Below are 27,989 nucleotides of genomic sequence, written 5' to 3'. Positions count from 1 at the left end.
ATCATGTTTCAGACCAGACACAGTTGTCTGACCACTGGTAAAGAAACCATTTGGAGTCCAAAGACAGTAAAAAAATTAATCACATCTAGCAAAATGTTAAAATAAATATCCCTGTCACCCACGATGTTGGCTCAGCCACAGAACCTTCCTGCCCACCTCAGCACCTGTCCCACCAGCACCCTGCATGTACTGGCTGCTGTAAAGAGGACCACTAAGAGGATGAAGGCTCTGGAGGCCCCTCAGGCCCTTTACTGCTGATGGGCTACAAGGTGCCCACTTACTCATCAGTCTCCTCATGGTCCTGGAAAAGCACCAGTTAGGTGGGTTTGTTTCCCAAGTAGCTACAAAGAACTTATTAGGAGGACGTGGAGTCTCCTTGGAAACCTTAAGATGTAGCAGTTCAGGCAAACTGGTTGAGGTGTAATTGGCTTTAAATCAACAGTCTTGAGTTTATGCTAGTTGAAGTATTTAAGAGAGAATACAAACCTTTTGATGGTCATATCCATGATGTGCATTATGTTCCCTGTTCTTGTCTTAGGACATACTTGGCTCATTCTGTCCTGCATAAATAGAACAAATGTCCCACAGCTGGACATCAAATCTCGTGGAAATGCTGTACATGAGGAGTATGAAACTGTGACCTACCATGTGTTTTTTCTGAGCAAGAAGGGTAACAGTTGCTAAATAGTTTTATTTGAACGATTCTATTGCTAAATCTTGTGCTATCCTTTGGATAGATAGTGTTGCACAAATGAGGATCTGTCAAGACTAAAAGCAAGTATGGAAATTAACCAGTACAAATTGTTCCATGCCAGGATTTAGCTCAAAGAATACATTTATGCTGTGTCAAAGGAAAACCAGTGGCCCTCATAGGACTACAGCAAATAGGGTAAGAAAGCTGAATTAAGCAGTTCTTCTGTGTATAGACAGGTCATTGCTAATTACCTGTGATGGTGAAGATAAGGGAATTCTGCTTGGCTTGTTAACACACTGAAATAAGCTATGTGACTTCTGTCTGGTTTGGTTCTTCTAAAGTTTCATGTACAATGGCTTTAGGGCTGGAGAGAATATTTCATGTTGTATACTTCCCTATAGATAAAACTGCTCATTGACTCTATAAACGTGCTTCCTTGGGCAAAGTCTAAGAGAAAGGACCAAGGTGCCTGTTTTTCTCTTGATCCCTTTAGTGTGTTCTCAGTCATTATTTGGTCAAAGTATTTTGATTTTATTTTCCTGGTGTTTGGGATAATATCTTTTGTAAATCCAGGGATAACTAGGAGAAAAGCTGACTGTGTTAAGGGATTCTCAGCGGGAAAGTAAAGCTTAGCAAGGAAATTAGAAAAGGGTATGTATTAAGTTCTGCTGCAATGAAACACCACTTTTTTAATTTGAAGATACACATAGTAAGTGCTCTCAGAGCAAACTGGTAACAGCAGTTTGACTTAAGAGAAAACCCTAAGAGAGGGACTCATCCAATGTAACTTTATACATAGGATGTAGCCATCCACATTGGAGCTAGTCATGTAACTTCCCTTCATAGTCATCACAGATATGGGCTTCTTCTGGACATTAACATGTTGGCTTACTTAAGTGCATGTCTGAAGTGGAGATGAAATGTGTGCAAGTATCAGTTCCCCTCCATGAACAGAAAGGTAGTGCTGAGTGATTGTTCAAGTATCTGTAGCTGGCAAAATGAAACCTAATCTATGAGACAATTTCTGGTGTTTATTTCTTCTTTCCAGGGTAGGCACTTTCTTATAATCTGGGTACTTCAGAGAGTTGCAATCTTTGCAGAATATTGTGAATAATGTGTGCTAGCCTTGGGGATGAGGGCTGTCTCTCTGTTTTGTCTTCATACAGCTCCAGGTACAGCAGGTCCTGCCCCAGGATGGACCTCGTGTACACTACCACAACACAGATAATCAATAACAGCAGACTTAATTAGAACTCTGATCAGTCTCTCTTCCTTCCAATTCTCCATTTTTAAGTTCCTATGATGTTTAAATGAGGTTTGATAACAATTCTCTGTCTCTCATTCCCCCTATCCCACAGGAGCACATTTACAAGCTGATGAAGAGTGACAGCTATGCGCGCTTTCTGCGTTCGAACGCTTACCAGGACTTACTGCTGGCAAAGAAGAAGGTATCTGTTGGAAAGGACATGCTTGCATCTCTTAGCACGTCTTGATTCTCGCCTGCTGCTTGCTGCTGGTGTGAAAGTGAAAATATTGTTTGCTTTTTTTTCCTTTAAGAAGGGAATGAGCACTTTTATCTTCTTCACTGCGGGCATGGCATCCATGTGCACAGCCTTAGCACGAGTTTTGGGGAAAATATGGTGACCCGAGGTAAAAGTAGTATGGGAAGGTGTTTGTCTTGCACAGCTGTCTCCCAAACTCAGTGTAGACAATATAAATTACCTCCTTCTCATGGAAAAGATGGTATGTGATTTGAGAAGCAGAACCCATCAATCTGTTCATAACTGGTGCAAAATTCACCTATAAAGGTTTTTACCTCCCTAGTCTCACCATGTGATATTCCCTTTGGATGCCTTACCTATAGATCCCCCTGCAGCTATTCCCATACTCCTTTTCTGTGCTTTTGTCTCCCCAGAGATGCTTCCTTTTCCTCAGAGACAGGAAATAATTGCAATGCATGTAGTAATCAAAAATTCCAGCCACATTGTCTCAGAGGAAATCTGGGTTTGAGCTCTTCTTAGCCTTTTTGGTATCTGCATGAGCTCTGCCAGCACCATGATTCTGTCAGGATCACGGCAGCAAAGCAATTGTTATGTAAGGTTACAACTCCTGTCCTTGAGTCCCCTTGTTCTAAGGGGTCTAGGAGATAAGCTACTGATTTCTGTGTTTGTGGCTGTGCTCAAATGCTTCCTGCATCTCCTGATTAATTCCCATAGCTCTATGTGTGTGTCTGTGTGCATGTGCATGCTGTATACATGTGTGTGTGTCCCACTTGCATTTGGCTCCCAGGACTGCACATAAACTGATTCCTGACTCCTGCAGCCTGAGTGTGTGGTTTCCCATCACCATCTTCCCTGCTGTTTTTCTGCTGCATTCTCTGTGTGCTGCCAAATTACATTGCATCGGCACAATACAATGAAATCCCAGTGGTGTTTTTGTCCTGATTGTCATTGTGTGCCCTAAAAGCATGCATATGGTGACAAAAGGAGACAAGCCCCTCTGTCTGCTGTGCCTGAGACTACTGGCAGGTGGATTAGCAAAAGGTAGTGGAGGGCAGCAGTCAGCCTTCTGTTTCAAAATGTCTGGTCTGAGACAACACAAACCAGTGCTGCTTACTTTTAGAAGGGTTAGACCTGACTTAGTTCAGAGACTGGGGAATGAAGGGGGTGTAAGGCAAAGTCTTCTGATGGTATAAACCATAAAAGCCTCTGCCATCTTCCTACCCCCAGCAGCTTGTGGCCCCCCTACCCCCCAGTCTCCATTGAAAACATGAGGGTACTTGTGCTTGAAAGCCAGGAGAGCTTTCTCCTCTCAGCCAAACCCATTCAAACCAAAGATTTATTTTTTTGCAATCCTTGTTTGCTGTCAGATCAAGCCCTGGATGTGTCAGCATGACATCCTCATCCCCCTGCAAACTGCCGCAGGAGCAGGTTTTGGTGTCATGTTAACGCAACCGTGAAAGTAAGAATCAAGTTTCTTTTAGAAAGAGCAGTGGGTGCACAAGTAAACATATGAAGGCACAAAAAAGGCAGGAGTAAATCAGTGCAGATGTGCTGTTCAGCAGCTGCACATTATGCAGGAGGGAAGTTGGTGTTACTCCAGAGTCTGTAAAGTTCTTTGCAACCACATTACACTGTTTTGGGCAAGTGAATGTTTTGGAAATGGTAGGTACAGAGATGATGATAGAAAGAACATGACATTTCTGTACACTGAACTACATGGTCCTATCTTTGGGGTGTTTGGTGCAGCTTTGAGAGGCGGCCTTTTAAAATTCCTCTAAATAGATAGAAAGCAAGGGAATGAAAAGATGAACCCAGTGACACATCAGAGCCTGCATGGATGGAGAATTTGGTTTAGAGCCTGCAAACAAAGTTGTGGATTTACTGATGTAAATAGAAATTCACTGCAGTTCTTTAAGTTGTGATGAGTACTTCTCTCTGAGGCCTGTCTTTCCCCAATGTCATTATCCTCCCATGGCTTGTATACCACACTGATGTGACATAGCTTACTTTCATAACTGAAAATAAGTTCTGTCAGAAGCACAGCATGATGAACGGGGGATAAAAAGAGTTGCTTGCACTAAGCAAATTAGCTACGGCTTCAGATTCCCACATTAATGTTTTGTGGATAAGTTTGTGTCATTTGGGATCTTTTGCCTTCCAGCACTGAGTAATGGCAAACTGAGGGGGCAGGCAAAAGGGAAAGGTAGACTGTGTGGCTAGAGCACAGAACTGGGAACCATAAAATCTGTATGCTTTCCGTTGTTACCCCACTTAATTTCATGTGTGAGCTTGGGGAAAAAAGTTCACCCTATATCCTCCTCTTTTTCAAAGGGCAATAATAATAGTGACCTGCTCAGCAGAGAGATGCCAAAGCTTGATTAGTACTTCAAAACATACTTCACATTTCTTGTATTTGTAAAATACTGTAAGTTTGAAGAGTTACTTTCTTCCACACCATACAATAACCAAAGATGTGAGAGCTTTCCCTGCCTGCTCTGGGAGTACAGTAATGGAGAGAGAACTTCTGGGTTGGGATTGAGATTGAATGACAGATTTATGAGGGGAACATATTGTTCACACCACTAACTGATGCAAGACAGCAGACATAGGCTGTGTACAGACCAGACATACATATTTTGTTAATCTGTTTTAGATGTTTTTTCTCCATTCTTCCCAGTGCCATTATTGCGAGTAACCACAGTATTACTGGCCTGAATCCTACAGATTCATGGTGCTCAGCAGGGAACATGAGGTTGGCCTCCAGCAAGGGTGTGATTAGAAGCAGTGAGCTGCAGAGGGGAAAAACTGGGTGTAGTTTTTCTACTTTTCAGAAAAACTGCCCTGAACAGAAGGCCTCCTCCCTGCCAGGCTGGAGGAGAGATGAGAACACAGCCCTGTCCTCAGGAGGAATGGCCATGTGCCCAGCCCAACTGGAGCTCTGGGCCTCCATTCCCACCCCCTCTCTGCAGCAGGTAGAAATCATGGATCTGCTGAAGGTGTCTGGCTCAGAAGTGAAGGGCTGGATGTGCTGAGATCCCTGAGCAACTTGCTGTGTTTTATTTGTGCATCTATGCAACACGCCCTGCTGGTGCTAAGCAGAGTCAAGCACTGACCTGCTCCTGTTTCTGCTGATATGCACTTTGCTGCAGGGTACTTACAGCAGATAATTGCCACTGCATGGGCCTCCAGCCCTTCTCCACAGTAGCCAAAATGGTGGCTGGATGTCCTTAGACAGCAGTGATCCACCTGTCAGGACAAGTGCTGCAACAAACCTCCTCACTCAAGGCAAGGAGGCATTTTGGCAGGGTGACTTGGCTGCAGAGCAGGGGTTTATTCCCTGGGGAAAAGGAGCATTGTAGATTAGTTGTATAACATGGAAAGGGATGTGAGTGCACAGGAATTTTGGTAATGGTGAAGAAGCAGCCAGACACGTGCTCTGCTAGTTATTTGTGCAGAGCAGGGAGCGAAAGGAACAGAAAAGACCTCGAGGTACTTTGCATTACTCACTGTAAAGGTGAAACAATGACATTGGTTGGCATCTCTGCATTACTGAAGCTGCAGCTGAACTGTCACAGTGCTGGTGTTCATGTCAGCCTGGGATGGGGTGGCTTCCTGCCACCCAGCCCTGCCCATAGGCAGGGAAGCATCCTGGAAAGACAGCCACAGCTGTAGTGCAGACAGGCTGTGAAGCCATGGGAGTGAACCCTGCAGCACTGAGGGAAGAGCAGGTTGGTGTTTTCTTGGTTTAGAGCATTGTTTTGCTCTCCAGCTGGTTCAGGGAAGTGTGAATTCACCGTGATCCTATTCAAATAAACACACCATATATGCAAAATACTCTGGCCACTTGGTAGCACTGTACATGCCCTTTGCTTTCTCACTTTGGACAGGTAGATGTGACTACCTGAGAAGCCCAGGATCTGCTCCTGGTCTTTTCTGAACCCAGGGTCAGGGATATTATTACCCTTTATTTTTATCTGATCCCATTCCCTCCAGAACACATTAATTTTCACCAAATTCAAAATAAACACCACTTAAAACCCCAAAGTCTCATACCAAAAAAAAAGGATTCAATAGCCAACAAAATAAATCCATGGAGGGAGGGAGATAGAGAATTTTGTAGACCTTATGTTCAGAAAACTGCATTTCTATATGTATTTCCCTAGCCCTTTTCAGATCCCTGGCAAAAAGTGTCAGCGAGGGAATACTTAGGAGCTTCATGCTGTGAGGAGCAGGCTCCATTTCCCTCACACACCTTTTGAAGCATTGCTTTTAACCACACCCCCTATTGCCAGCTGCTCTGTATTGCTCAGGAAGGTTTTTGTTGCAGATTATGCCCCCTTCTCAGTCCCATCAGGGCACACGTGGCCAGTTTGATTCAGTGGCCGGACTTGTCTTGAATGTTATAAAGATGCTGAGCAATTTTCTGATAATTACTTTTAATAGTCAGTGTCAGCTGTTTTTCTTAAGTTTTCTTCTACTTAATTTCCATGCAAGCAGAATCTACACAAAGGAACTTAAAGTTTGGGTGGCTGGGTAAATGATTTAAAAAAAAAAAAGGAAAATTCAGAGAAGTCAGTCAATAATTAGTGAATGGCATCTATGTGGTGAGCTCTATTTTTCTGTTGTCTGCCTGGGCTGAGAGGTTTTCATCTGATGGTCGTTTCATATTTTATCCAAATGCATATGTCCTTTGCCATTAGCTGGTGGAGGCTGTTGGTGTATTTACTGGCAAAGATTGCATCTTTTGCACCTGGGAGGACTGCACGACCTGGCATGCACATGTGTTTGTCTGCCCTTGCCCCTTTGCACACACAGTGTGTGTTTGTGCAAAGGCTGCTGTGGCTGCTGCAGCAGGCAATGGCTCCAGGGTCCACACCCCAGGTCTGTTCCCAGGACTGGGATAGGTGTGATTCAGTCTTTCAATTATTTATTTCTTTTTTGCACTTTGTTATTTTTAAATTTCCTTCATCTGGTGTGCAAGGCAGCCTCTCCAGCTCAGCCCTGTGCTGCAGAGCTGTGGGCAGGCATTCCCTGCACGGCAGGCAGCCAGCCACACGGGCAGGCAGACAGGAAGAGCCAGCGAGCACAGCAGCCAGCACCCACACCCACGGACGTTCAAACTGCTCAAGCCAGCTCATCACTCTGCAGCCAGCCTGCCTCAGCTGCTTTTTATTTCACTAGAAAATGTCAGGCTTTGACTCAGAGCTGGATGCTATGGGGATGAGCTTTCCACGCATCCAGCTGGTCCCAGCCTGCCACCGCCATGCCAAATGTGCAAAGCACTGCAGACTGTGCTTTGCAAGGCACTTCTGTGAGCCACTGTCAGTGCTCTGTGTGCTGCTTCCCCACACGTCCTCAGCTGTGGTAGGCAGCAAACAGCCTTGTGTGGGGAGCCCTGCACCAGACAAGCTCTCAGCACCTCAACAAGGTGCTCATCATCTTTGAAGACCACCCTCCTGCCTTTCTGCTGGGTGGGAAGATGCATCACCTTGCTGGGAGAGAAAACAGAGATTCTAAATGTTGACAGGGAGTGCAGGAGTGCAATGTGGCCTGTATAGCAGCTCACTCTCCTCTGACCCCAGTGCACACCAGAGCTCCACTTCAAAATGCAGCTGGGTCAGACACTGACTTTCCAGCCTGCAGCAATATCATACTGCAGACCCCAAGTGCCTTGCTTCCCTAAGGAGCCTTGCAGAACACTCAGTCTTTTGTTCAGGTATTTCTTCTCCTGAAATTGTGTCTGTAACTTGGCTGCTAGTGGGTCTTACCACCCCTGCAGGAGACCTGCATAGAGGCCCAGTGCCCAGCTGGGCACTGCTCTCCTCAGTCGTGCTCTCTGGGACACGTCCAGCCAAAGTGGCAGGAATGCAGCTCCTCTCTGTCACCTCTGCTGTCTTGGGGTGTAGGGACACCACTGAGGCTACTTCCAAGAAGGAATCTGTGATGCTCTGAGCACTTGTATGACTCTAATACTCAGCCACAGAGTGGGGCTGATGTTTCTTTTGCCTTTTCTCTCCTCTCACATCCAAAGAGAGGCAATTAACCCTTGGATTAGTACATGATAAATACTCCTTTGGGAACCACTGGACTGGGTACATTGCTGCCTTCCTGCCAGCCAGGAAGGCTCCTTTATTCCTTGGTACTTGCTTTGAGGCCTTGGCTCCGTTCTCTGTCTGGGCTAAATGGTGTGCCTCTAGCTTTCACTTTTGATAGCACTTTGGGACATCAGAGCTGATTCTGTGGCTTCCTCAATTGGTTATAAGTGTGGATGTTGCTTGTTTCTTTCTTCTGGATAAAAAATATTGCTTGTCTTGAAAGGGCCTTATGCTTTGGTCTCATATTTGGTGGTGCAGCAGGGACGATCTGTCCGATTTCTCCATGAGATGCTTAAGACTAACCTTGTAGACATCAGAGAACAGTGAAAGCTGTGATAAACATGCAGAAGAATCAAAAGGCTTTGCCTAGACTCAGCTACACAACTTCTCATCCAATTTATCTGGTATGGTTTTGGCTTCTTTATGTTTTCTCTATCGATTTTTGCATTGGTCCTTTGTCCTGGGGATTGTTACTGCAGCTGAATGTGTGACAGATGGTATGTCAGGTAGGTGCCTCTCCAGTGCAGTGCTTGTTTCCAGTGCATTGTGATGCACCATCATTTCTGTGGTTTTTCCTTACATGTAGGTCCTTATTCCCTTCATGGCAGTTTTACTTCCATCTTACCACCCCCATTTTGCTGGTTCACCACATTAAAATAACTGTCTCTCCTGGAAATCTGCAGTGCCCACAGCTTCCTGACTGCAGTGAGCTTTCTTTGGTAGCATTTTCTTCTCTTCTCTATAACTATTTTTCTCTCTTAGATATTCCAGCAAACATGCCAATAAATTATTTAGTTCTTCCTTGTTAGTGGTGATTAGATCTCCCTTGTGCCAAATGAACGAAGCGCTGCAGTGAGCAGCCTTCTCAGGGATATGTTAATGAAGCCATGATGCACACACTTGTTTTCTCACAGTGCAATTGAATGTCTTCTTGCATATGAATAGTCCTGTACTCCAGGTACAAAAATATCAGTGCCCTGGACTTGTCTGTATCTTTCTGTTGTCTTGCAAAGACATGCATATGCTGTCTTGTGTTTTGACTTACTGGAAATACGCCTCTACTCTTTGGATAAATAGAATAGTATAGGTTTACTGGCAGTGAGTGCAGTGGTAGTTTTCTTCCAGTGCTGTGTCCACTCAGGCATTGCTTTTTAATATTGTGAAAGCTATTGTGTTTTTTTCATCTCTCTGCATAAGAAGATGGGAGCCTCTGATAGCTGTTTGGCAGATGTTAACCAGAATCAGGCATCCCCACTTGAACAGTAACAGAAGGAAAATTCAGTGAACAAGAAATCAATACCAACAGCTGTAAGACACGGCAATGCACAGACATATATGGACCATTCAAAAAACTCACAGGGGAAAAGTGACATTCTCTGAGAGTACAAGTAGTGATGTCTCTCGTTCTTTAAGGCGTTTTGATTTCTTATGTTTGCTGTTGCAAACATTGATTTCTGCTTTTTACATTTTTTAACAACTTTTTCTTCTTGCTGCTTCCTTATATTTTGCTGCTGTTTTAAAAGACTGCATTTAAGCTGAAGGGTTTTTTTCTGTATTTTTATCTCCCTACTTCGTTCCCTGTTAAGCCAGAGAATGAGCAAGGTCGTAGAACTTCTCTAGAAAAGTTCACTCGCAGCGTGGTAAGTTCCTTTTCTTTTCCCTCCTCCCTTTCCTCAGAACTTCATTTTCAGCTGGGGGAAATGTGGATGCTTGACTTTTTATTTCATCCTTTATTTTTGCAGCTAGCATCTTTGCAGCTTCTCTCTTAATACTGTAGCTCATCTAAATAGTAGCTCTAAAGAAGGGGCTGGGGGTGGGGGGAGAAATGGCATACTGCTCATTCTAGCTTATCATCACTGCAAAACAAATTGATATTTTTTTTTCCTAGAATTAAATACAAAGTTGCCTTTTTGCTGCATTCCCACTACAGTATTTGTTGCGGCTTTTCCTTGCACAATGAAGTAGAAGAGCATGGTTCTCATAGCTCCATTGTAATAGTATCTGTTTGGTTCCCTAGTGCATGGATAATGACACCCCACATACACATCCACCCACAGCACTGCAGCCGCTTCCTCCATTGCCCCCATCTGTCAGTGCTCATGTAAATAGTGATAAAAGTGCGATACCCTTTGCCTCATTCCTGATACTGATACCGGAAAAGGAGCGCAGTCACAGCAAGAAACATGACACTGTTCAATCTTTTAGACAAGGGGACAGCAGGACCTCAAGGGCAGCAGGCAGATGTCCTCCCTCTTTGTCCTTCATTAGTCTCCAACCTCTAGTCAGTCTGTCTAGAGTTTGGGCAAGGCCTGCTTGGCCCACTTGCATTCAGGAATCTGTCTGTGCAGCAATTTTTCTACAGAGCAGGAGAAGCAGGGAGAGGGGGCAGGACCAGAGGCAGATACTGCAAGTGGAATGGAGTAGCAGGGATACTGGGCAGCACAGGTTGTGTTTTGAGCTGCATCAAAAACAGTGTGACCAACAGGTTGTGAAAGGGGATTCTGCCCATCTACTCTGCTCTTGTGAGACCCTCACCTGGATCCACCTCTGGAGTCCCCAGGACAGAAAAGACATGAACTGAATCCAGAGGAGGACCACAAAGTTGATTAGAGGAATAGAGTACCTCTTCTGCAAGGAAAGGTTGAGAAAATTAGTTTTGTTCAGTCTGAAAAGTGAAGACTTTGGGTTTATTGAATTGTGGTCAGTACTTTAAAGGAACCTACAAGAAAGATGAGAAGGACTTTTTGCAAGAGCACGTGTTGACAGGACAAGGGCAAATGAATTCAAACTAAAACAGAGTAGGTTTAGATTGGATGTTAGGAAAAAATCTTTACTGTGAGGATGATGAGGCACTGGAACAGACTACCCAGAGAACCTGGAGATGCTCCCTCCCAGGAAGTGTTCAACAACAGGGTTAATGGAGCTCTGAACAGCCTAGTCTAATAAATGGTATCCCTGCCTGTGACAGGGGAGTTGGAAGTACATGATCTTTAAGGTTCCCACCCAAAGCATTCTATGAGTCACACTCTTGCATGTGTGTGTATATATGTGTATATTTATATGTACACTACATAGACACTCATGGCATATAAATATAGCACCTTTGAACATCCTGAGAGAAACAGGAAGCTGTGCAGGTAAGTGTGAGCTGCTGTAGAGCAAATAAGCTGAAAGCAGTTCTTCCTGACACTGCTGTGCTACTGCACAAGCAAACCCAAATGTAACATACAAGGCTTTGTAGTACATCCACTGGCAGACTTCCTGGGGAATGTATTTATATAGCTAATGCATATGCACACATTTGAAATATGTTGATACAAAATATATCACTATGCCCATCTGCATATTTACTACTTTCTAAGAGTCTGCCAGGGAGAGGAGTAGGAAAGATTTTTTAATTTTTTTTAAACAAACTATGCAGAAATATTTACATAGAGTGGTAAATTCTGCTCCCAGATTTGCCAAGTATGTGGAAGAGTAACTCTCACTTTACTAGACTGGCTGGGTTTATAGTTGCACAGCCAAGCATGGATTTTTCTCTTGCATTTGATTTGAAGGGTAACTTGACAAGCTAAGTTTGGGATGCTATGATTAGAATGTAAGTAGCGGTAAAGAAAATTGTAGTAGATTGGTTGGTACTTTAGTTCATTTTTGTCTTACCGGCTAGTATGCTGTAAATAGTTTTTTTCATTTCTCTTAATAAAGATATAAAATCTCATCTTCTGATGGCATGGTAGTTACCAGAACTAAGAAGAGTCTGAATTTTTTATACTTTGCATTATGGCAGTTTGTTATTGCCATCAGATGAGAAAATAGTCACTATGTTGACATGTCATAATGTCCTCAGAGGACAGTATTACCAGTGAGAACTTTATGGCATACTCAGAGGACTGAATTAAGATGAAGTTAATTCTGTATACTCTAGTTCTCCAATAGGCAGTGCAGCTCCCTGACTGTGTAGGAGTGAGCAGTTCAGCGGTTCATACTTCCAGAGCTCCACTGTGCTTTGTGAATGCTCATTACAGGATCATATATTCAAGCTGGCCCTGCACAGGCATGACAAAGTTAAGTGTATGCTTAAGGTTTGGCTGGAACAGACCCCCAGTTTGTCTCTCTTCAAGGGAGGAGCACTGAGCCTATTTTGCAAGCAGATTAATATGAGATCACATTTCCAGTGATGGCTGTAAAAGAAATCTCAAAACCAGTAAGGGCCAAAAGTTTTGCCTTAAGGAGTCATTGAAGTGAAATCATCTCCCAAATTGACTGAACTATTAATTGCCTGTGGATCTGGGCCACCTCCAGACTGTGCTTCTCTGCCTGGCACTGGGAGGGCCAGTAGACCCCAGGGGAAATTTTCAGATTTAGCTATAGCATGTGTCCCAGCATTTTGGGAAATCCCAGAATCACATTTGGAAGGGACCTCTGGAGATCACCTAGTCCTGTTCTCCTGCTAAGGCAGGGTCACCTAGAGCAAGCTACACAGGGATGTGTTCAGGTGGATTTGGACTGTCTCCAGAGGGAGACTCCATGGCCTCCTTAGGGAGCCTATTCCAATGCTCTGGTACCCTCAATGTAAAGAAGTTTATGGGACATAAGTCTGCCAAGCCAATCTCTAACTCAGCCCTCTATGTCCAAGGGGAAGTCTCCCTTTCTCCACCCTTCCTCTCTTGCTTCCAAAGTCTGGGGTTCCCAACTTCAGCATTAAAAACTGAGACATTCAGTAACTGGGCCTTCTCTCTGTCTTCTGTCACCAGGACATGCATCTGATTCAGCAGCAGCCCCACGTTTTCCCAAATTTTCCTTTTGCTGCTAATGTACTTTAGAAACCCTTCTTTTTGTCCTTCATATCCCTTGTCAGATTTAATTCTCCATAGGCTTTGGCCTTCTTTGTCACATCCCCACATACTGTGACTGTTCCTTCAGTCCTCCCACACAGCCAGTTCCTTTTTCCACATCCCAGAATCTGCTTGAGATTTATTAGAAGCTCCCTGCTCATACAAAGGGGTCTCCTGCCCCCTTTGCTTGGTTTCTTGCTCATGGCGATACCCTGGTCTTGAGCTTGGAAAATGTGATGCTTGAATATTGACCAGCGCTCTTGGACCCCCTTTTTTCTAGAGCCCTTCCTTTTACATCATTGTACTCAAATCTGGGGAACTTTGGGGAACACTGCAGGCATAGGGCCAGGGCAGGAGCATGGAGGTAGAGGTTCATGATCCTTTCCTTGCTGAAAATACTGTACTTACAGTGTTGCTTTCCATATCAGAGAAAGCTGATTGTAGCCAGAAGACCAAACATGTCCAGCATCTTAGGGAGTCTTCACCTGAATGAAAAAAATCAGACTCTCTAAATTTGCCTTTTATGGTTTCTTGGGTCTCACCATCTCTTGATTGCTTAGACAGGAAAAAATGCTTCAGAAAGAGAAACTAAAGAGAAACAGTAAAGTTTTGTGTTGACAAACTGCAAAGAGTATTGCAGGCTTTTTGTCTCTTACTTGAGCTAAGCCTCACCTGTGAAAAATCTTACAGGGCTCCCAAACTGGTCTCCTGCACTGGGTGGAAAGCTGGACACCTGGTTTTGGGTGCACAGAGTCAGGGATTAGCTCCAGACCATTTGACATACTTTAGCAAGACACCATGAAGTTCTGCTAGGCAACCAGAGGCTTTCCACCTTCACATGGATCAACGGGGAATAAGAAAGAACAGGGCTTTACATGATTTTTTTTATACCAGTCTTCAACTCCTTGAAGACCCACTGTCATGTCTTCCTTGGCTTGATAATTTTGACCAACAGAAGGCATCTCATGACTAATGAATGCACCAAGTTTTTGCACCAAATCTTTCTGAAAGCCTCATGCCATCTGGTCCACATTAAGCATGACACTAAAAGCAAGATTTTGACAGGGCAATTTTCACTGTGGTGATGGTTCACCTTTTACTTCCAGGTCCTTACAAAGTATCAGCTGACACCGTAGTGCAGTAGCCAAAAGGGGGTTGTGCCCATTGTGGTCAGACCCTGCTGTACCAAAGGGCATAGTTTGCAGTGCCTGTCTGGATTCCCCTTGGAGCAAGGCAGCATCTGTCTGATCCAGCCCCCAACAAGCCAGGCACCATCAGCCTCCTCAACTTACCTGACAGAAGTCTGAAGCTGTGATGTCCATGTGTTTCATGGCAGCTTTGTGGTCCCAGGACCAAACATGGTTATCAGTCATTTGGTGAGCATCAAAGGGCCACATCTGCATGGTGGAGCAGCAGAACACTACAGGGCACATGCTGCCCAGCACTGCTGGAGCAGAGGGGTGGCAGATGTCTTTTCTCCTCTCTTCAGGTCTTGAAGAGTCCTCACAAATACATAGACAGCACAGTGGTAGGATAAACATCACAGTACTTGGGCCCTTTGGGCCTATGTCAGGTTCCCATGCTTTGGAATCACAGGTATAAAGCTAGGCTGGCACTTCATGCTCTCCAGGGTGCCCTGGGGAATGGTCGATATCCTGGAGCTGCAGAGCTGACAGAGCTTAGGAGCTCTCACTAATCCATCTCGTTTCAAAAAGGATGGCACTGCACATGGTGGCAGGTTTATCTTATTACAATTTTCCTTTTGAATACAACAAGGATTGACATTATGAAAGCAGAGTTAGCCTGTCTTCTCTCCCAAGTGAAGATAAATGGCATCATAAAAATCAGACACCATGTATCATATATGTTATAAATAATATCTAGTATTGAGGTAATAACTTAATTTTAAAGACACACATACACACAAATCCATATATCTAGATCTCTCTCTTCTGTCATATTTCATCATCTTACTAATTAAAAGGAACCTGCTATACTATTTTTATCCCTGCAGCCTCAGCCTAGCTGTTTAAACCACTGTAGTTTCCCATCTGCTTTAGAAATTATTTAATAATCAGATAGACAGAAGCTTAGTTCTCATAAGCTGAGATGATCCTTCAGGGCCAAGTGTAGAAGGAAAATATATTTTAATGAGTACATTTAGGGGAACTACTGCTGCTTTTTGTCTCACAAAGGAAGCCACCAAGTCTCTGCCTAACTTGCACTGGTAGCATTTGCATTTAATAAAGGAGGAAATAGGAGGGGGCTCCTTTGTTGCATCTTAAGCATTATCTCTGAAAGCAGCAATGGGTACTTCAGCAATAACAGGGATTAAACCTTTGGATACCAGCCTCAGCAGGTAACTTAGATAAGCCTGGGCCATCATACACAAACTTGAATTCAGCCTTTCCTAAAATGGCTATCTTCCAGGGAAGGAATTTTCCCTGGAAGAAAAGAGGTGTGAAAATTTCTGACTCAGTGTCCAGGTGGTGACTCAGTGCCAAGACCTCTGGATTTTATTCCCAACTGATATTTCTTTAAGAAAAAAGGCACACCCACATGAACCACTTTTAGAGGATAAGAGTTCTCAGTCTTTGTGCTTTAAAGGACAAGACAGTGACCAGAGCAATGATCTATACTTTAGGCAGAATTTTTACAAATTCTGGCTGAACTGACAGATGTGGGACACTGTTACACATTATGTTCCTGGACTGGGGGAACATAATGTGTAAGGGTGGAAAAGGTCTTTACCTGAAGGAGGCAAAAAATCTCTTGTGTAAATTCAATGCAATGTTGAAAGAAAATAAAGTGAAGGATGAGATGGTCTGTGTTCGAGCTGTGTGGGAAGTAGCCTGTAGTTTAAGGATGTAAGAATAAGGGTTTTCAAATGACCCTTTTCAAAGAATCCAGGACATTTTGGATGGAACATTTTGTACAGCACATCAATGAAGATTGAAGATTGTCTCAGTTCCTAGGCACAGGTTAATAACTGCATTGACAGACTGGCCCAGCTTCATTAACCATAGCATAGGCAGAAGGAGAAACTGGGAAGCAGGAGCTGCTGTTATCCTTGTGTTAGCAGCACCAGTCTAGTGGTTTTGTATTTTCACCAGTAGCATTGTAGGCAAAGTCCCACATGACATCCTTAATGGCTGTGGAGCCAGTGCTCCACCTGGGTTTCTCATGCAAGGATAACTTTCCCAGAAACAAGAATGACTGGAGATCTTGTGTTCAATGTATTTATCATGCTCAGTGCCCAAGATGCTTTTTGTCTGGAGCCTAAAATGCCCTCCTCCTCCTTGCAGTGATGCAAAGTGTCGTTAGCATGGTAGCATTTCCTTTGCTTTAGTTTTCTGGTATCTTTTGGTAATTTTATATTGAACAATTCTTGTTTCAGGATGTAAATGCATCCCAGTTCAGTGCTCAGAGAAATCCATGGTTGCATATTTAATTTCAGTTCCATATGTGTCTGTTCCCTTGCATTAAATAGCTGTGAAAGTTTTAGTTTCTACCCTTATTGCCTGGCTGTCCCTTCCTTGATGTTCTCAGCTGTCTCCCAGCTCCATGTTGTCACTTCTGTTTTTATCTGCTGCTGCTTCCCCATCTTCCTGACCCTGAGCTTAATCCCTTGGCCACTGCTACTCATGCTCTTTTTTATATCTTCTTGGTTTGTGTACTGTTGGATCAGAGTCCCAGTCAAACTCAGTCCTATTCTTAATTCATGAGTGTGGTGTCACACATGTGAAATGTGTTGATAGAATCTTATCTTTCTCAGGTGAACTGTGTGATGTTTTGCACAGCTGTGTCACTGTGATGTATTATAAATAGTAACCATGAAAGCAGTGAAGAAGGTGTAAGGCTGGAGAAAGAATTGCTGCCCAATGTCATCTTTTTAACTAGTTCCTTGATAATCTCATAAAGCTGTCATATATTTACCACTTTTCTCACTTTTTTCACTTTCCCAGCTCTACCAGCTTGCATAAATAGATCACAGCATTTGAGAATATGGAAAGTATTCACAACCTCCAATAAAGACAAAGGTTTAAGCCATTATTGGTAGAGAATAGTGGTTGAAAAAGTGGAAAGTATAAAAAGATTAGACACTGAGATGCTGGTGAAGTGGCTATCAGAATAGATAGCAAGAAGGGAAGGGATACAGGAGTGGTTTCCAAAGTTTTTTAGATTTGTCATCAAGAAAAGACATCTGGGAAAAGGGTTGTTTTATCTTTGGAAGGTATTTTACTTTAAATAAAATGTGCTCACTTGACTACTGCAATCATTACACTGGCTTGTGCTGAGAAAAGGAACTTGCATTACTGAGGTGGTGGGAAGCATCAGAACGTACCCAAAGCGCAGAGGGGCTGCAGCCTGTGTTTGCAGCCTGCCCTGTGATTGTTCCCATGGTGTGACAGCCAGCCAGTGTGCCCAGCTGGGGCTGCAGAGGGCTGCATGCATGTCCTGCACGGCGCATGCACTGACACGCCTGCCCTGGGTGTCGTCATGGCACCTTACCTGCTTTGGTCAGGGGTAAGTTGCATGTGTCACCTGTATGCTGCACAGTCTGCTCTAGATACAGGGCTTCCTTTAAGGGGTAAGTATTCATTGTTTCCAGTAAGTATTCTAGCTTCTAATCCTTCACTTCCTAAAAGCACTGCTGTGTGGTGCTGCTGACACAGGATGGCAGCTTCCTTTTGCCCCTGCAAGGGCAAAGTGGGTGAGTGATCTTTGTGCATACCATTTCTGAAATTGCTTGGGGACCTTTCTAGATGAAAGGCACTATACAGAGTTCAAACACACCCACTATTAATTTGCTGTATTTTGTTTGAGCCACACACAAATCCTGGAAGACAAAAGCAGGTACCTTCTCACCACAGACAGGTCTAGCTGCAGATACTAAACCATGACCTTAGCAAGGTGTTTGGGAGGGAGGATGTGCTTAGCCCCTGCTGTGATTTTAGCCAAGTTTATTTTGATACTCCAGAGAGATTTGATATTTCAGTGGTGCATCCATTTTCCTCTGTACAAGACATTTACATATCTGGTTCCCAGTCGTGCTGAAAGCTGTCAAACAAGCTGAGTCCTTTGCACAGAATCACACCCTGCCCTAGAGGCAGACCAACAACATTCAGTTAGGGCATTTCTGAGGTGGCTTGAAAAAGCAGTCTGCTACACCATTGTGTACTGGCTGCAGTGATCCATCTGCTTCTCTGTCTTCCTGGGTTTGTGTCAAAGGAAGGAAAACGTGCTTAATCTGCAGTCCACAGACATCTTCAACCAATGCCAAAACTGGTTCACTCTCAGCTATAAGGAGCCCAGACTGTACCACAAAAAAAGAGGATCTTGTGGTACTGGTGGGATGGAATAGGAAGGCTGCAGCTATTATGAAGCTGTGCTAGGAGTGGGTGAATACAGAGATCCTGGTCTGTACCATATGCAATGGTGTACTGGTTTTTCTCCAAGCAAAGTGCAATGCCTCATTTAGGAAGCATAAGAAATCCTCACAACTTAAAATGGGAATAGATGATACTGGTTTTAACTGGACTGAAGCTCTGAACTGTTCCCATAAGAGAGCTAGAAGAGCAAAAAAGCAATATCATATGTGGGAATGTAACCCATGGTGGTCGAGTTTCACTGTGATGGGCAGGAATGGCAAGAAGCTCAGGTAACTTGTCAGTCAAGCCTTAGAAGAGGAGTGGGGCCCACTCTGCAGGAACTTGGGAGTAACTCATGAGACTGTAGTGGCAGGAATAGGTGAGCATTCCACATGCTGGGAGCATCTGGCTCCACCTTACCTTCTACAGCCACTTTGCAGCTCCTGTTTTCAGTTTGTATCAGTGTGTAATTGGTGGTATTGTCCACCACATTTTGTGTGTTAATTTATGTTACTTATGTTCATAGTTTGTATGTCTGTGTTTATTTTGTGTTGAACTAAGTTATTTTCCAGTATTGTTTATGTTCTTAATTCAGTTTCTTATTTAACTTCATTAATTTATGTTACACTTATCTTATGTTGACAATGTATATCTTAATGAAAAAATCTAATAAAAGGATTATTTTTTAAATGGCACAAAAATAAAGCTTCCCCAAGCTCTGTATTGTAATATAATATTGAAAACCAAACAGTGCTGGCAGTGCTAGGGCCATCACAATCTCTTCAGAAGTAAAATTTTGTTGCAGGATGTTGTTTGCCCACTGCCAAATTTCTTGCAGTATGTTAGCTAACAGATAAGAAAACTGAGTATTGCCTGTGATGATGTGAAAAAGATTCAAACCAATGGAAGGAGAATCATCTCACCTCCACTGGAGATGCAGACCAGCCCCAGTTCTCTGCAAAGGGCAATGGTGCATCAGTGCTCCCCATGAGATGACTTCTCTTCCAGGAAGGTGATGCTTCTGGCTGGAGCAGATTGGGCAGCAGGCTGGGAAAAGGAGAGCCCTGAACACAAATGAGGGGTAGAAAGCAAAAAGTGGGGACAGCTGTAACAAACAAAGCCCCAGGCTGGTGGGTGGAGATTGTGGAGGTGAGCAGTCAGCTTGGTCTGTACTGACATGGCACAGGGGAGCCTATGCTGCCATCTCTCCTCTCTGCCCCTGCTGCAGCCACAAAGCTCATTATGGGATAAATCCTGCCTGGTGTTCAGGTAAGTTGTTGACAACATGCATGGGAGCTCAGGCTTGTGCATGCTGGGGTGGGGAATGTCTGCATGCTGAGTTGCACTGTGCTGGGCAGAGCATACCAACATTGTGTGGAGCCATGGGCACTGGACAGAACTGAACTTTCCATTTAAAAATATTTTTAAAAATATTCTCCCAACTATGCAAAGTGCTAGTTTTGGCTGATAAAAGCAAGGAGCAAGATGGAAACTCTGCTGGCTCATACAGTAGGTTTGGAAGGTGTGCTGTCCTTTTTTTGTATCAAATTCCAGACACTTTTTTTCCTTCTTACTTGGCTTCTTAGCTATGTTAAATTGCTGAATTTTGCTTCATTAAAATAATTGCTGATTGCACTTTACACTTTAGTTTAGCAGCTGCTCAGCAAAGGCTCAGCCACTGAAGATGGCAACCATCTCCTGTGACCTGTAGGTTAATTTTATTTCAGTGGGCCTCAGTGAGCCCTGATGGTCCACAAGTGCTGAGATCCAATCCTCTGCTGGACATGCAGCCAAGGAGTTAGGATGGCCACATACTTGGAAGTCATATTCTAGGGGAAATTGTCATTAGGTTTATTAAGAATTCCCTGATTTTTTTTCCTTAGAATACTCCAGATCTACATTTTACACTGTCTTTAAGAAATGGCTCCTGTCATGGGAGTGTTCAAGGGCAAAAAAAAAACCAAACCAGATTCATTCAGCAGTGCAGAGAGAACTGGACATTACCAGATGCAGTGAAGCTCCATGTCATCCTTGCCTGTAAACTGTGGAACAGCTCAATTGCTTGCAGGACATGAGAGAGAAGGAAGCCTTCCTGCATGCAAGACAACACACAACATATGCTGTACAACATATGCCCTACTGCTTGTGCTGTGTTGTTTCAGTGTCAACAGTCTGGGCTTTTAATTGTTGTAACCCTAATTAGTAGTGACAAATATTTTGGGACTGGAGGACTTGGGATTTCTTTATAGACTTCAGACCCCATGTAAAAAGTTCACTCCTTACATCCACTCTAATCCTGCCTTAAGATATTCAGCATATACATGTGGCACAGTAAAAGAAGCACTGAAGTGTGCTGAGCTTGACATGGTACACTTTCCAAATCCCCTGCCAGCCTGGCTTAGATGAAATTTCTCCTGGAAATACAGCAGTTGTTGTTGACATTCTCTTATGGTGGGGAAAGGAGAGGCAGAGACAGCCGCTGGTTTCATGCTAAACAAAGATGCATGGAAGGAAAACATAATTTATTTTGGTTGAATCTTTTTAAAGAAATTAGGTGTTGCTTGTGCCAATCTTTCACATCATAATAATTGGAAACATCCTTGCTCTGTCAGATAGATCCCCAAGGGAATTCCACCCATTCCATGTGGTAGGTGAAACCCAACACGCTCTCCCGGACCTGAACTTTTTTTGGCACATGTTGTACCAGGTTAAGAACTATTTCAGCCACCTCCAGCTTTCTCAGAGCAGCCTTTCACCTGACTGACTCAGGCCCTCCCACTATGCAGCCTCAGGGAAGGGTTGTGGGATCACAAAGAATACAGGGGTGCATCCCACCTCTGCTGTCTCAAGGTGGACACAGGCCACCCTCTCAGTTACCCAGACGCCTCTTTTCTGGACACCAAGCAATGACACTAAAGCATGCTGTCACCATCCTGGACTCTTTGGCCACGGACACCCTCTTGGCAAGCAGGGGCAGGCAGGTTTGGATGGACTGGTTGGAGGTCCTGGGGAGAGTGCTGGCTGCCTGTGGGATGAGAGGCTGCCCTATTCCAAAGAACCCGTTGTGTGTGGTGCACTTATGTTTTTCTCAGTCAGCTGATGCAAACTTTTGTGTCTCTTGAAGGGCTTTGTGCCTTAGAAGCCCTGCAGGGCTAAACCTGAAGCAGAGATACCATGGGCCAGCCCCTCAAGTGGTGTAAATCAGCAGCACTTCTGTGAAAACAACTGAGTCATGTTGATTTATATCAGCAGGTGGATTGCAGATCCCATCCAGCTTTTCCACCTGTTATACGCTGTTTTACTCCCTTCTTGTTCATTTTAGTAATAGCAAAGAGATACCAGTTTTTCTAATGAAATGCAATTTTTTTCCTGATCCTCTTTTATTTTAATGAGGAGGTCTAAGGTGAGAGAACCCTAACCAAACACCTGCATCCCACCCAAGCCCAGCCTGCAGATATCTGTGCCACTCACACCCATGCTGTGAGGCTGACACTTGGCCCTGCATTGGGTTGAAACAAAATCCCCATATCTCTAGTATGCCTCTAGTTGGGGGCTGAACATTACAGCACTTTTGCTTGTAGTAAAAAATGTCACAGCAATTTATGCAATTTCAGGGATCCTTTTGCCATAACACAGAGGTGAACGCAACAACCGAGCAGACAACATTGTTGCCTGCTTCTTGCTGTCTTAAAGCAGAGCTTCTTGCGCCCATCTGTTTGCATGTCCCCGCCCATGAGGCCGTTCCCTGGCACAGTTATCCTCCCAGACAGACGGGCTTTGCACGGGGGACTCATCCCAGCCTGCAGGCGGCAAGTTTGCTGCAGTTCCCAGGGTAACGCCCTTCCCATGAGAGGGAGAGCTGCAGATGGAGGCCGCTGCTTTTCCCCGCAACGAGAGGCAGTTTCCACTGGGAAACCCAAGAGCAAAGTTTCTCTCTGCGCAAATCACGGCCATTGGCTCCGTTTCCAGCCCACCACCTCCTCCAGGGCAGCCGTCCCCTCTCCTGAGCCTGGCCCACTACCGGCGTTTCTCCTTCCTGCTTTGAGCACAGCAATGTTGAAGTGGGGGATGAGGAGCAATGTTTGCTCCTCAGCCCTGCTGGAACCTGACGCAGGGAGCTGGCATAGCCCCAAGCCACCTGCCTGTGAGAAGATAACAAGAGGAGCTGCCTGCCGCAGATTAGTTAGAGTCTGACTGAACAGGCATTAGATAAACCAAGGACTATTTATTTGTTTGGGTTTTTTTCCTAAGGAAGTACCCAAATACTGGTGGAAAGTAACTTTTTTTCCCCCCTAAACTCAGCCATGTTATTCTTCCAGGAATTAACATCCATATCTTTACCTTCTTCTTCCTATAAATAGGATTCAGGGACTGATAATTCCTTAGCACTCTCTCTCTGGTATTCCTCAAGAGCCACAAAATGACAGCCCTGGTCTTAGCCCCCCCAAGCCATGTTGCTCTGCAGAAGACTTGGCCAGCCACTGGGGTAGCACTGGGCAAAGCTTTACAACAGTGCATTTAAAAATAGTGATAATCAAAAAATTGATTTATACTGCAAAAGACAAAAACCAAAAAAACCTGCGTATCTTGAATGGTGTGTCTGCAGAGCTCTGGGATGGAGCTGGCCATTTCCATGCTGAGCCCTGTGTGTGAGGCACAGAGCAATGGCTGTGGGCCTCTCCTGCCAGGCAGGACAGTCGGCACAATGACAGTGTTTCCCTCAGCTGCTGGTATACAGAACACAGACAGATTAGGCCGTGTGTGCTCATGCAGCTGAACAAATTATTTGGTGAAAGTCACACATCTCAGTAATGAAATGCCACTTCTGTAGGGAACAGCTACATCCTCCTTGAACAGCCCTACATGGAAAGAGATTAGAAATCAAAGGGAGGTGGGAAGTGTTTGTCTATTCCTAGAGTGTTAACTTGTTTAAAAATATTTATTTCCAATAGCCTGCTAATTTTTACATTTCAGAATTTTTTTCTACATTTTATGCTTACTTATTTTCACTGAATAATCCATTTCTCTTGCTCTTTTTGTGGCTCTTTCTTTGAAACAGCAATCAGTAAGACTTCCTATTGCAAAGGAAATCTTGGCTAAATATAGTAATGAAGAGGAGGTTGTTTAAGAGCTGCTAGGTATTCTACAGCTCTCTGGTATTCCCTGAATGTTTATTTCAAGCAACACTTTTTTTTTTTTTTCCCTTAGGAAAACCATAATTTTTAAAGAGGAAAGTTCACAAAAGAAATACAGCAACTGGTGCAATACCTGAGATAGTTTTTCACTGTTATATCAGCAATTGCAAAGCCATCGGTATTCCCTATGTGGATATACCCCGTCTGTAAATGGAGAACACTGGCTGCAGGTCCGTAAATAGGTCCTGTAGGTCCTTTGCTCCTGAAAGCAGGTGCTGCATGGTCTAAGTTAGGGCAGGAGTTCAGATGTGCAGGTGATATTCCTTCTTCCTAGTCCTTGGTCCTGCCAGTGGGAAAGCTCATGTGGATGACAGCAGGGCCTGAGCAGGGCTGCCACAGCCACACTCTTGCATTGGTGGCTTGGAGGAGAGCACAGGGACAGCAGGGAGGCCAAGCAGGAGAGAACAGACACCAACCCATGAGGCAAGTGACCAAGGAGTGTGCCAAGGTGAGTGACAGCAGCACAGGAACAGGCTAAACTGTTTCTGAAATTACTTTTTTCCTAGACCTGCTTGTGATGGATGCTGTGCAGCTGATACGGATTCACAGACTGTGGGAGGGACATCCCAGTTTTCACAGCAGCCTTGGCTGTGCATCCCCTCCCTAAGAGCTCTACCCCTGTGCTGGGTAGAGCTCTGCACCAGCAGGACAGCACGAGTAGCAGTGAGTGTAGGACAGGGCTTTGCTTTTACCAGTTCCCATGAAACTGGAGAAAGGAAATATCTTCACGAGACCCAGGGCACATCCTTGAGTGATAGCCACTGGACATCATTAGGCACAACTCCTCCTTGCCAAACCACTTTCCTGGGGCAGAACTGCAGGCATATGAAATTCTAGAGGCAGGCTCACCCCACCTGCATCCCTTGTCACAAGAGGCTTGTGCCCCACTCTCGGGGAAGGCCCTTGCCCCTCGCTCCCAGAGAAACCATTCCAAGACATCACTTACACCTCTGGATCTCTTCTGTCTGTTTGTCCCTCCCTCCAGGGAAAGTCTCTGGCAAGCAAGCGCCTCACGGGCCTGATGCAGTCCTCCTGACAACTCCGGCCGACTGCCCCGTGGGAGAGACAGCTGGGACCGCTGCCGGGGACGGGGCATTTCAGGGAGAGCAAGTCCCTGCTGGGGAGACAGCCTGAGCAAGTGGAAGCAGAGAGCCACACACCAGTGGAGCACCTCTCTTCACAGTTTACACCAACACTTCCCTGTCTGCACAGCTCCTTAAGGACCCTGAGCTCTGTGCAGGTACTTTGTCTCCAGCTGAGGTTTGGAGAACACTTCACCATACACAGGAGGTCAACAAGGCAAGGGCTTGCTGTCTTGTTATTTAAGGAAACAGACACGACTACAGCTTGGAGAAAGAAGAGCTGAGAGAGATCAGTGTTTTTCCATATCTCTTTCCTCCCTGGCACAAACGTGACTGTAATAAGATGGCGCCACAATCCCACTTACTCCCTTTCATGTGGCCGTCTGGATCCAATAAAATATCTGGATATTTTAGCTGGAAGCTGCTTCTCCTTCTCACAAAATCCCAAATGCATTTCACCTGCAGATTCACTGACTTTAACTTGGTTTTTCTTTCCTATGTTTCTCCTCCTTTAAAACAATGGAAAAAAAAAAAAAAAAGAAAGGCATTAAGTTCATCACTCGTTGTTCTTCCAATAGCATGTAGCATGTCCAGAGATGATACCAGATCCTCAGCTGAAGTGAGGAAAGCAGGAGTGGTTTTCATCACCTGAGGATCTTCCCCCTTGAGTCAGACTGATCCTGGTGCAAATTCTCTGACGTCGGCGGAATCGTTCTGCATGTGCGCGTAGTGCAAATGTGATCAGACTCTGCTCAAAAAGTCATGTTTGAGATGTGCAATGCACACACAAGCACACACACACTCACACACACAGTATTTAAAATGAGTTGGTTTATATTTTATTTAATTTTCTATTTATTTAAGATTTTGCATACCTAATCAATGATGGATGTTCAAACTTTTCTCTGAGCAAACCAAACAGGACTCCAGCTCTCCAGTCCGAGAGGGCCAAAATCCATTCACTTGTGTCCAGGGAAAGGCAACTCTGATGTGGGCAGTGAGGAGGGAATTGATGGTGGGAATGGGCAAGGTGCCAAGTGACACTCCCTAAACAGCAGCATACCCAGCTGTGATATCGTGCTCAGATAACTGACCCTGCTGAGAAGCAGCATTCTGAGAGTGAAATTGTACCACTGGAGGAAATGAGCTTCCACTAAGACTCATCTGACCTGCAGCTCATGAATGCAACAGCAAAAGACGGCCCAGTAGCTTGTTTCAAGCTGTTGGAAGTATGGCGGTTAGGATGAGGACAGGACTGAAGTGACTTTGTTATGAAATCCATTTATACTAGCTGCAGATAGGAAAATGGCCTGCATTCACATACAGTATATTATCTCTATATAAAAAGAATTTCAAGACTCAGCTAACTCACAAAATCTCCTATATTTTGTAAGCAGTTCAGATCTGAAGCATACATGAAACTAGACATTTCTTGGTCTTCTTCACTCATGCCAAGGCAAATTGGCTTTTTGTACAGGTGGTAGAAACTGCTATATGGCTACAAGTCTGCATTCCTACCTAGGCAAAACCATCTAGCTAAGTAGCTAAGTAGACAGCTGGCTATTGACAGCATTCACTTCTGAGGCAAGTATTATTCTAATATCTAAGGCCTATGTATGCACAAAAACATGCCAGCATAGTTTTTGTCAGAAAAAACCCTTCCTCTTTGCCCATGACAGTTCTCATTCTGATATCTCTTTTCTTTCTTGCAGAAAAGTCCTAATATCAATTATACCTAAGGTCCATTCACCTGCATGAATGTACAGTAGATGACTGAGTAGGATCTTTGTTCTTTACACATGCCTATACCCTAAACAGCCTGCTGTCTGACCTTCAGACTAAATTCATCCTACATATACATGACACACAAGCAAGTTCCAGGACGGCAGAACCATGAACGTCCCTGACATTCTTGTGGTCTCCTGCCTCTGAAGAGAACTTTTGTCACCCTCCAAATTGTCACTTAGCTGTCCTTGCAGGACCTATTTGTCCTCTGTTGCCCACCCAGCCAAAGAGTCCCCTTGGGAAATAGCAGGTCTTTGTTTAATAGGTTCACATGTCCATTCATGCATATGCATATGTGCCCCCTTGGTCATCCCTAGGAAAATGCAGAGGTCATCTCTTCTTAGAGTCTTGTAGATGGTGTTTTTATCTCTGTCAAACCCTCCAGTGCCATGCATCACTGGAGCTCTGTAAACCAACAGCTGCTCACACTCCAAGATACTCTGCTGCCAGTGCTGCCCAGCCGCAAGGCATTTCCCACAGGAGGTCTGTCTTGTGAACTCTCCAGCTGGTCTGCAGAGCATTCCTGAGCAACATGTACACATAAAACATGAAACAGGTGTGTAGCAAGGAGCAGGGATAGTAAAGTGCTACCTGTAGGTCTCTGCTTTGCAGTGAGTTCCCATGACTGGAGAGGTCATCTCATTCCAGTTCCCCCATCTCCTGGGGGAAGGATGGGGTAGCTCCACAGAGGTACTCCTCAGGACCTGCAGCATGGGGACACGTGTGGGCAGGACTGGAGAGCGCTGGTGGGCAACGGGACAGGTGGAATTAGGGTTATGGTCTGTGCAGGCAGCAGAAATGCCAGACTTTAACCTGAGGATGAGCTGCTGCCCTGTGAGCCACACACTCGGCTTTGTCTTTCAGCTTTATTCCTGCAGGACGGTCACGTTGGCTGCCGCAGTATTTTGCCTGTGGGGAATATTCTGTATTTGAACAGTTGAGCGCATGGAGGGAGTTCTTACAGACATGGAGAGTATGCATATGGGCGTGCATCAGGGGGCCTGGATGCTGAACAGCTTGCCATTTAAACGCACGCTCGTGCAAACTAATCTGCTCAGCAATGGCTAGCTGAGCGGACAGAGCTGCATATCCTCTGGAGGGAAGAAAGCTCTGCTTCTTGTTTCCTGACTAAATTTCTCCAAAACAAATATGAGAGTAGACAAGGCCTCCTCCTGGGAATACATATTAACTGTTCTTCACATGTCTTTTACTTCACGTATGGTGATATTAACATGTAACTACTTCCACATGAACCACATCCTTGAATTACTGCTTTTTAATGACCTTGCTTATTCCAAGTGATGCTACTTTTGTACACCCAATGGTATCGCATTGAGCATTGCAAGCAGTAATCTGCTGCTTTCTAAGTGTCCAGTGTCTTCCAACTACCTCATCATGCTGAAGATGAGTTAGGAAATCAGCTTTCCAC

General features: G+C 44.6%; 1 protein-coding gene across 3 annotated transcripts in view; it reads left to right on the top strand.

Moving 5' to 3' along the window:
• Positions 1-25,775, top strand: part of RGS6 (regulator of G protein signaling 6) — a 258,312-nt gene extending 232,537 nt beyond the window's left edge. For 2 of the 3 annotated variants that reach the window (XM_054276395.1, XM_054276397.1), the window contains 3 exons: positions 2,053-2,142; positions 9,878-9,931; positions 24,679-25,775. In XM_054276395.1, coding sequence (XP_054132370.1) covers positions 2,053-2,142; positions 9,878-9,931; positions 24,679-24,729 — 195 coding nt within the window. In that variant the 3' untranslated portion in view covers positions 24,730-25,775. The remainder of the gene's footprint in view (positions 1-2,052; positions 2,143-9,877; positions 9,932-24,678) is intronic. The other variant, XM_054276396.1, reaches the window with a different exon arrangement.
• The last annotated feature ends 2,214 nt before the right edge of the window (positions 25,776-27,989 follow it).

Source organism: Melozone crissalis, unplaced genomic scaffold (assembly GCF_028551555.1).
Source record: "Melozone crissalis strain CALT ecotype California unplaced genomic scaffold, PUWL_Pcris_2 ptg000018l_1, whole genome shotgun sequence".
Taxonomy (NCBI): Eukaryota; Metazoa; Chordata; class Aves; order Passeriformes; family Passerellidae; genus Melozone; species Melozone crissalis.
The sequence above is the reverse complement of the archived record's forward strand: the minus strand, read 5'-3'. Positions and strand labels throughout refer to the sequence as shown.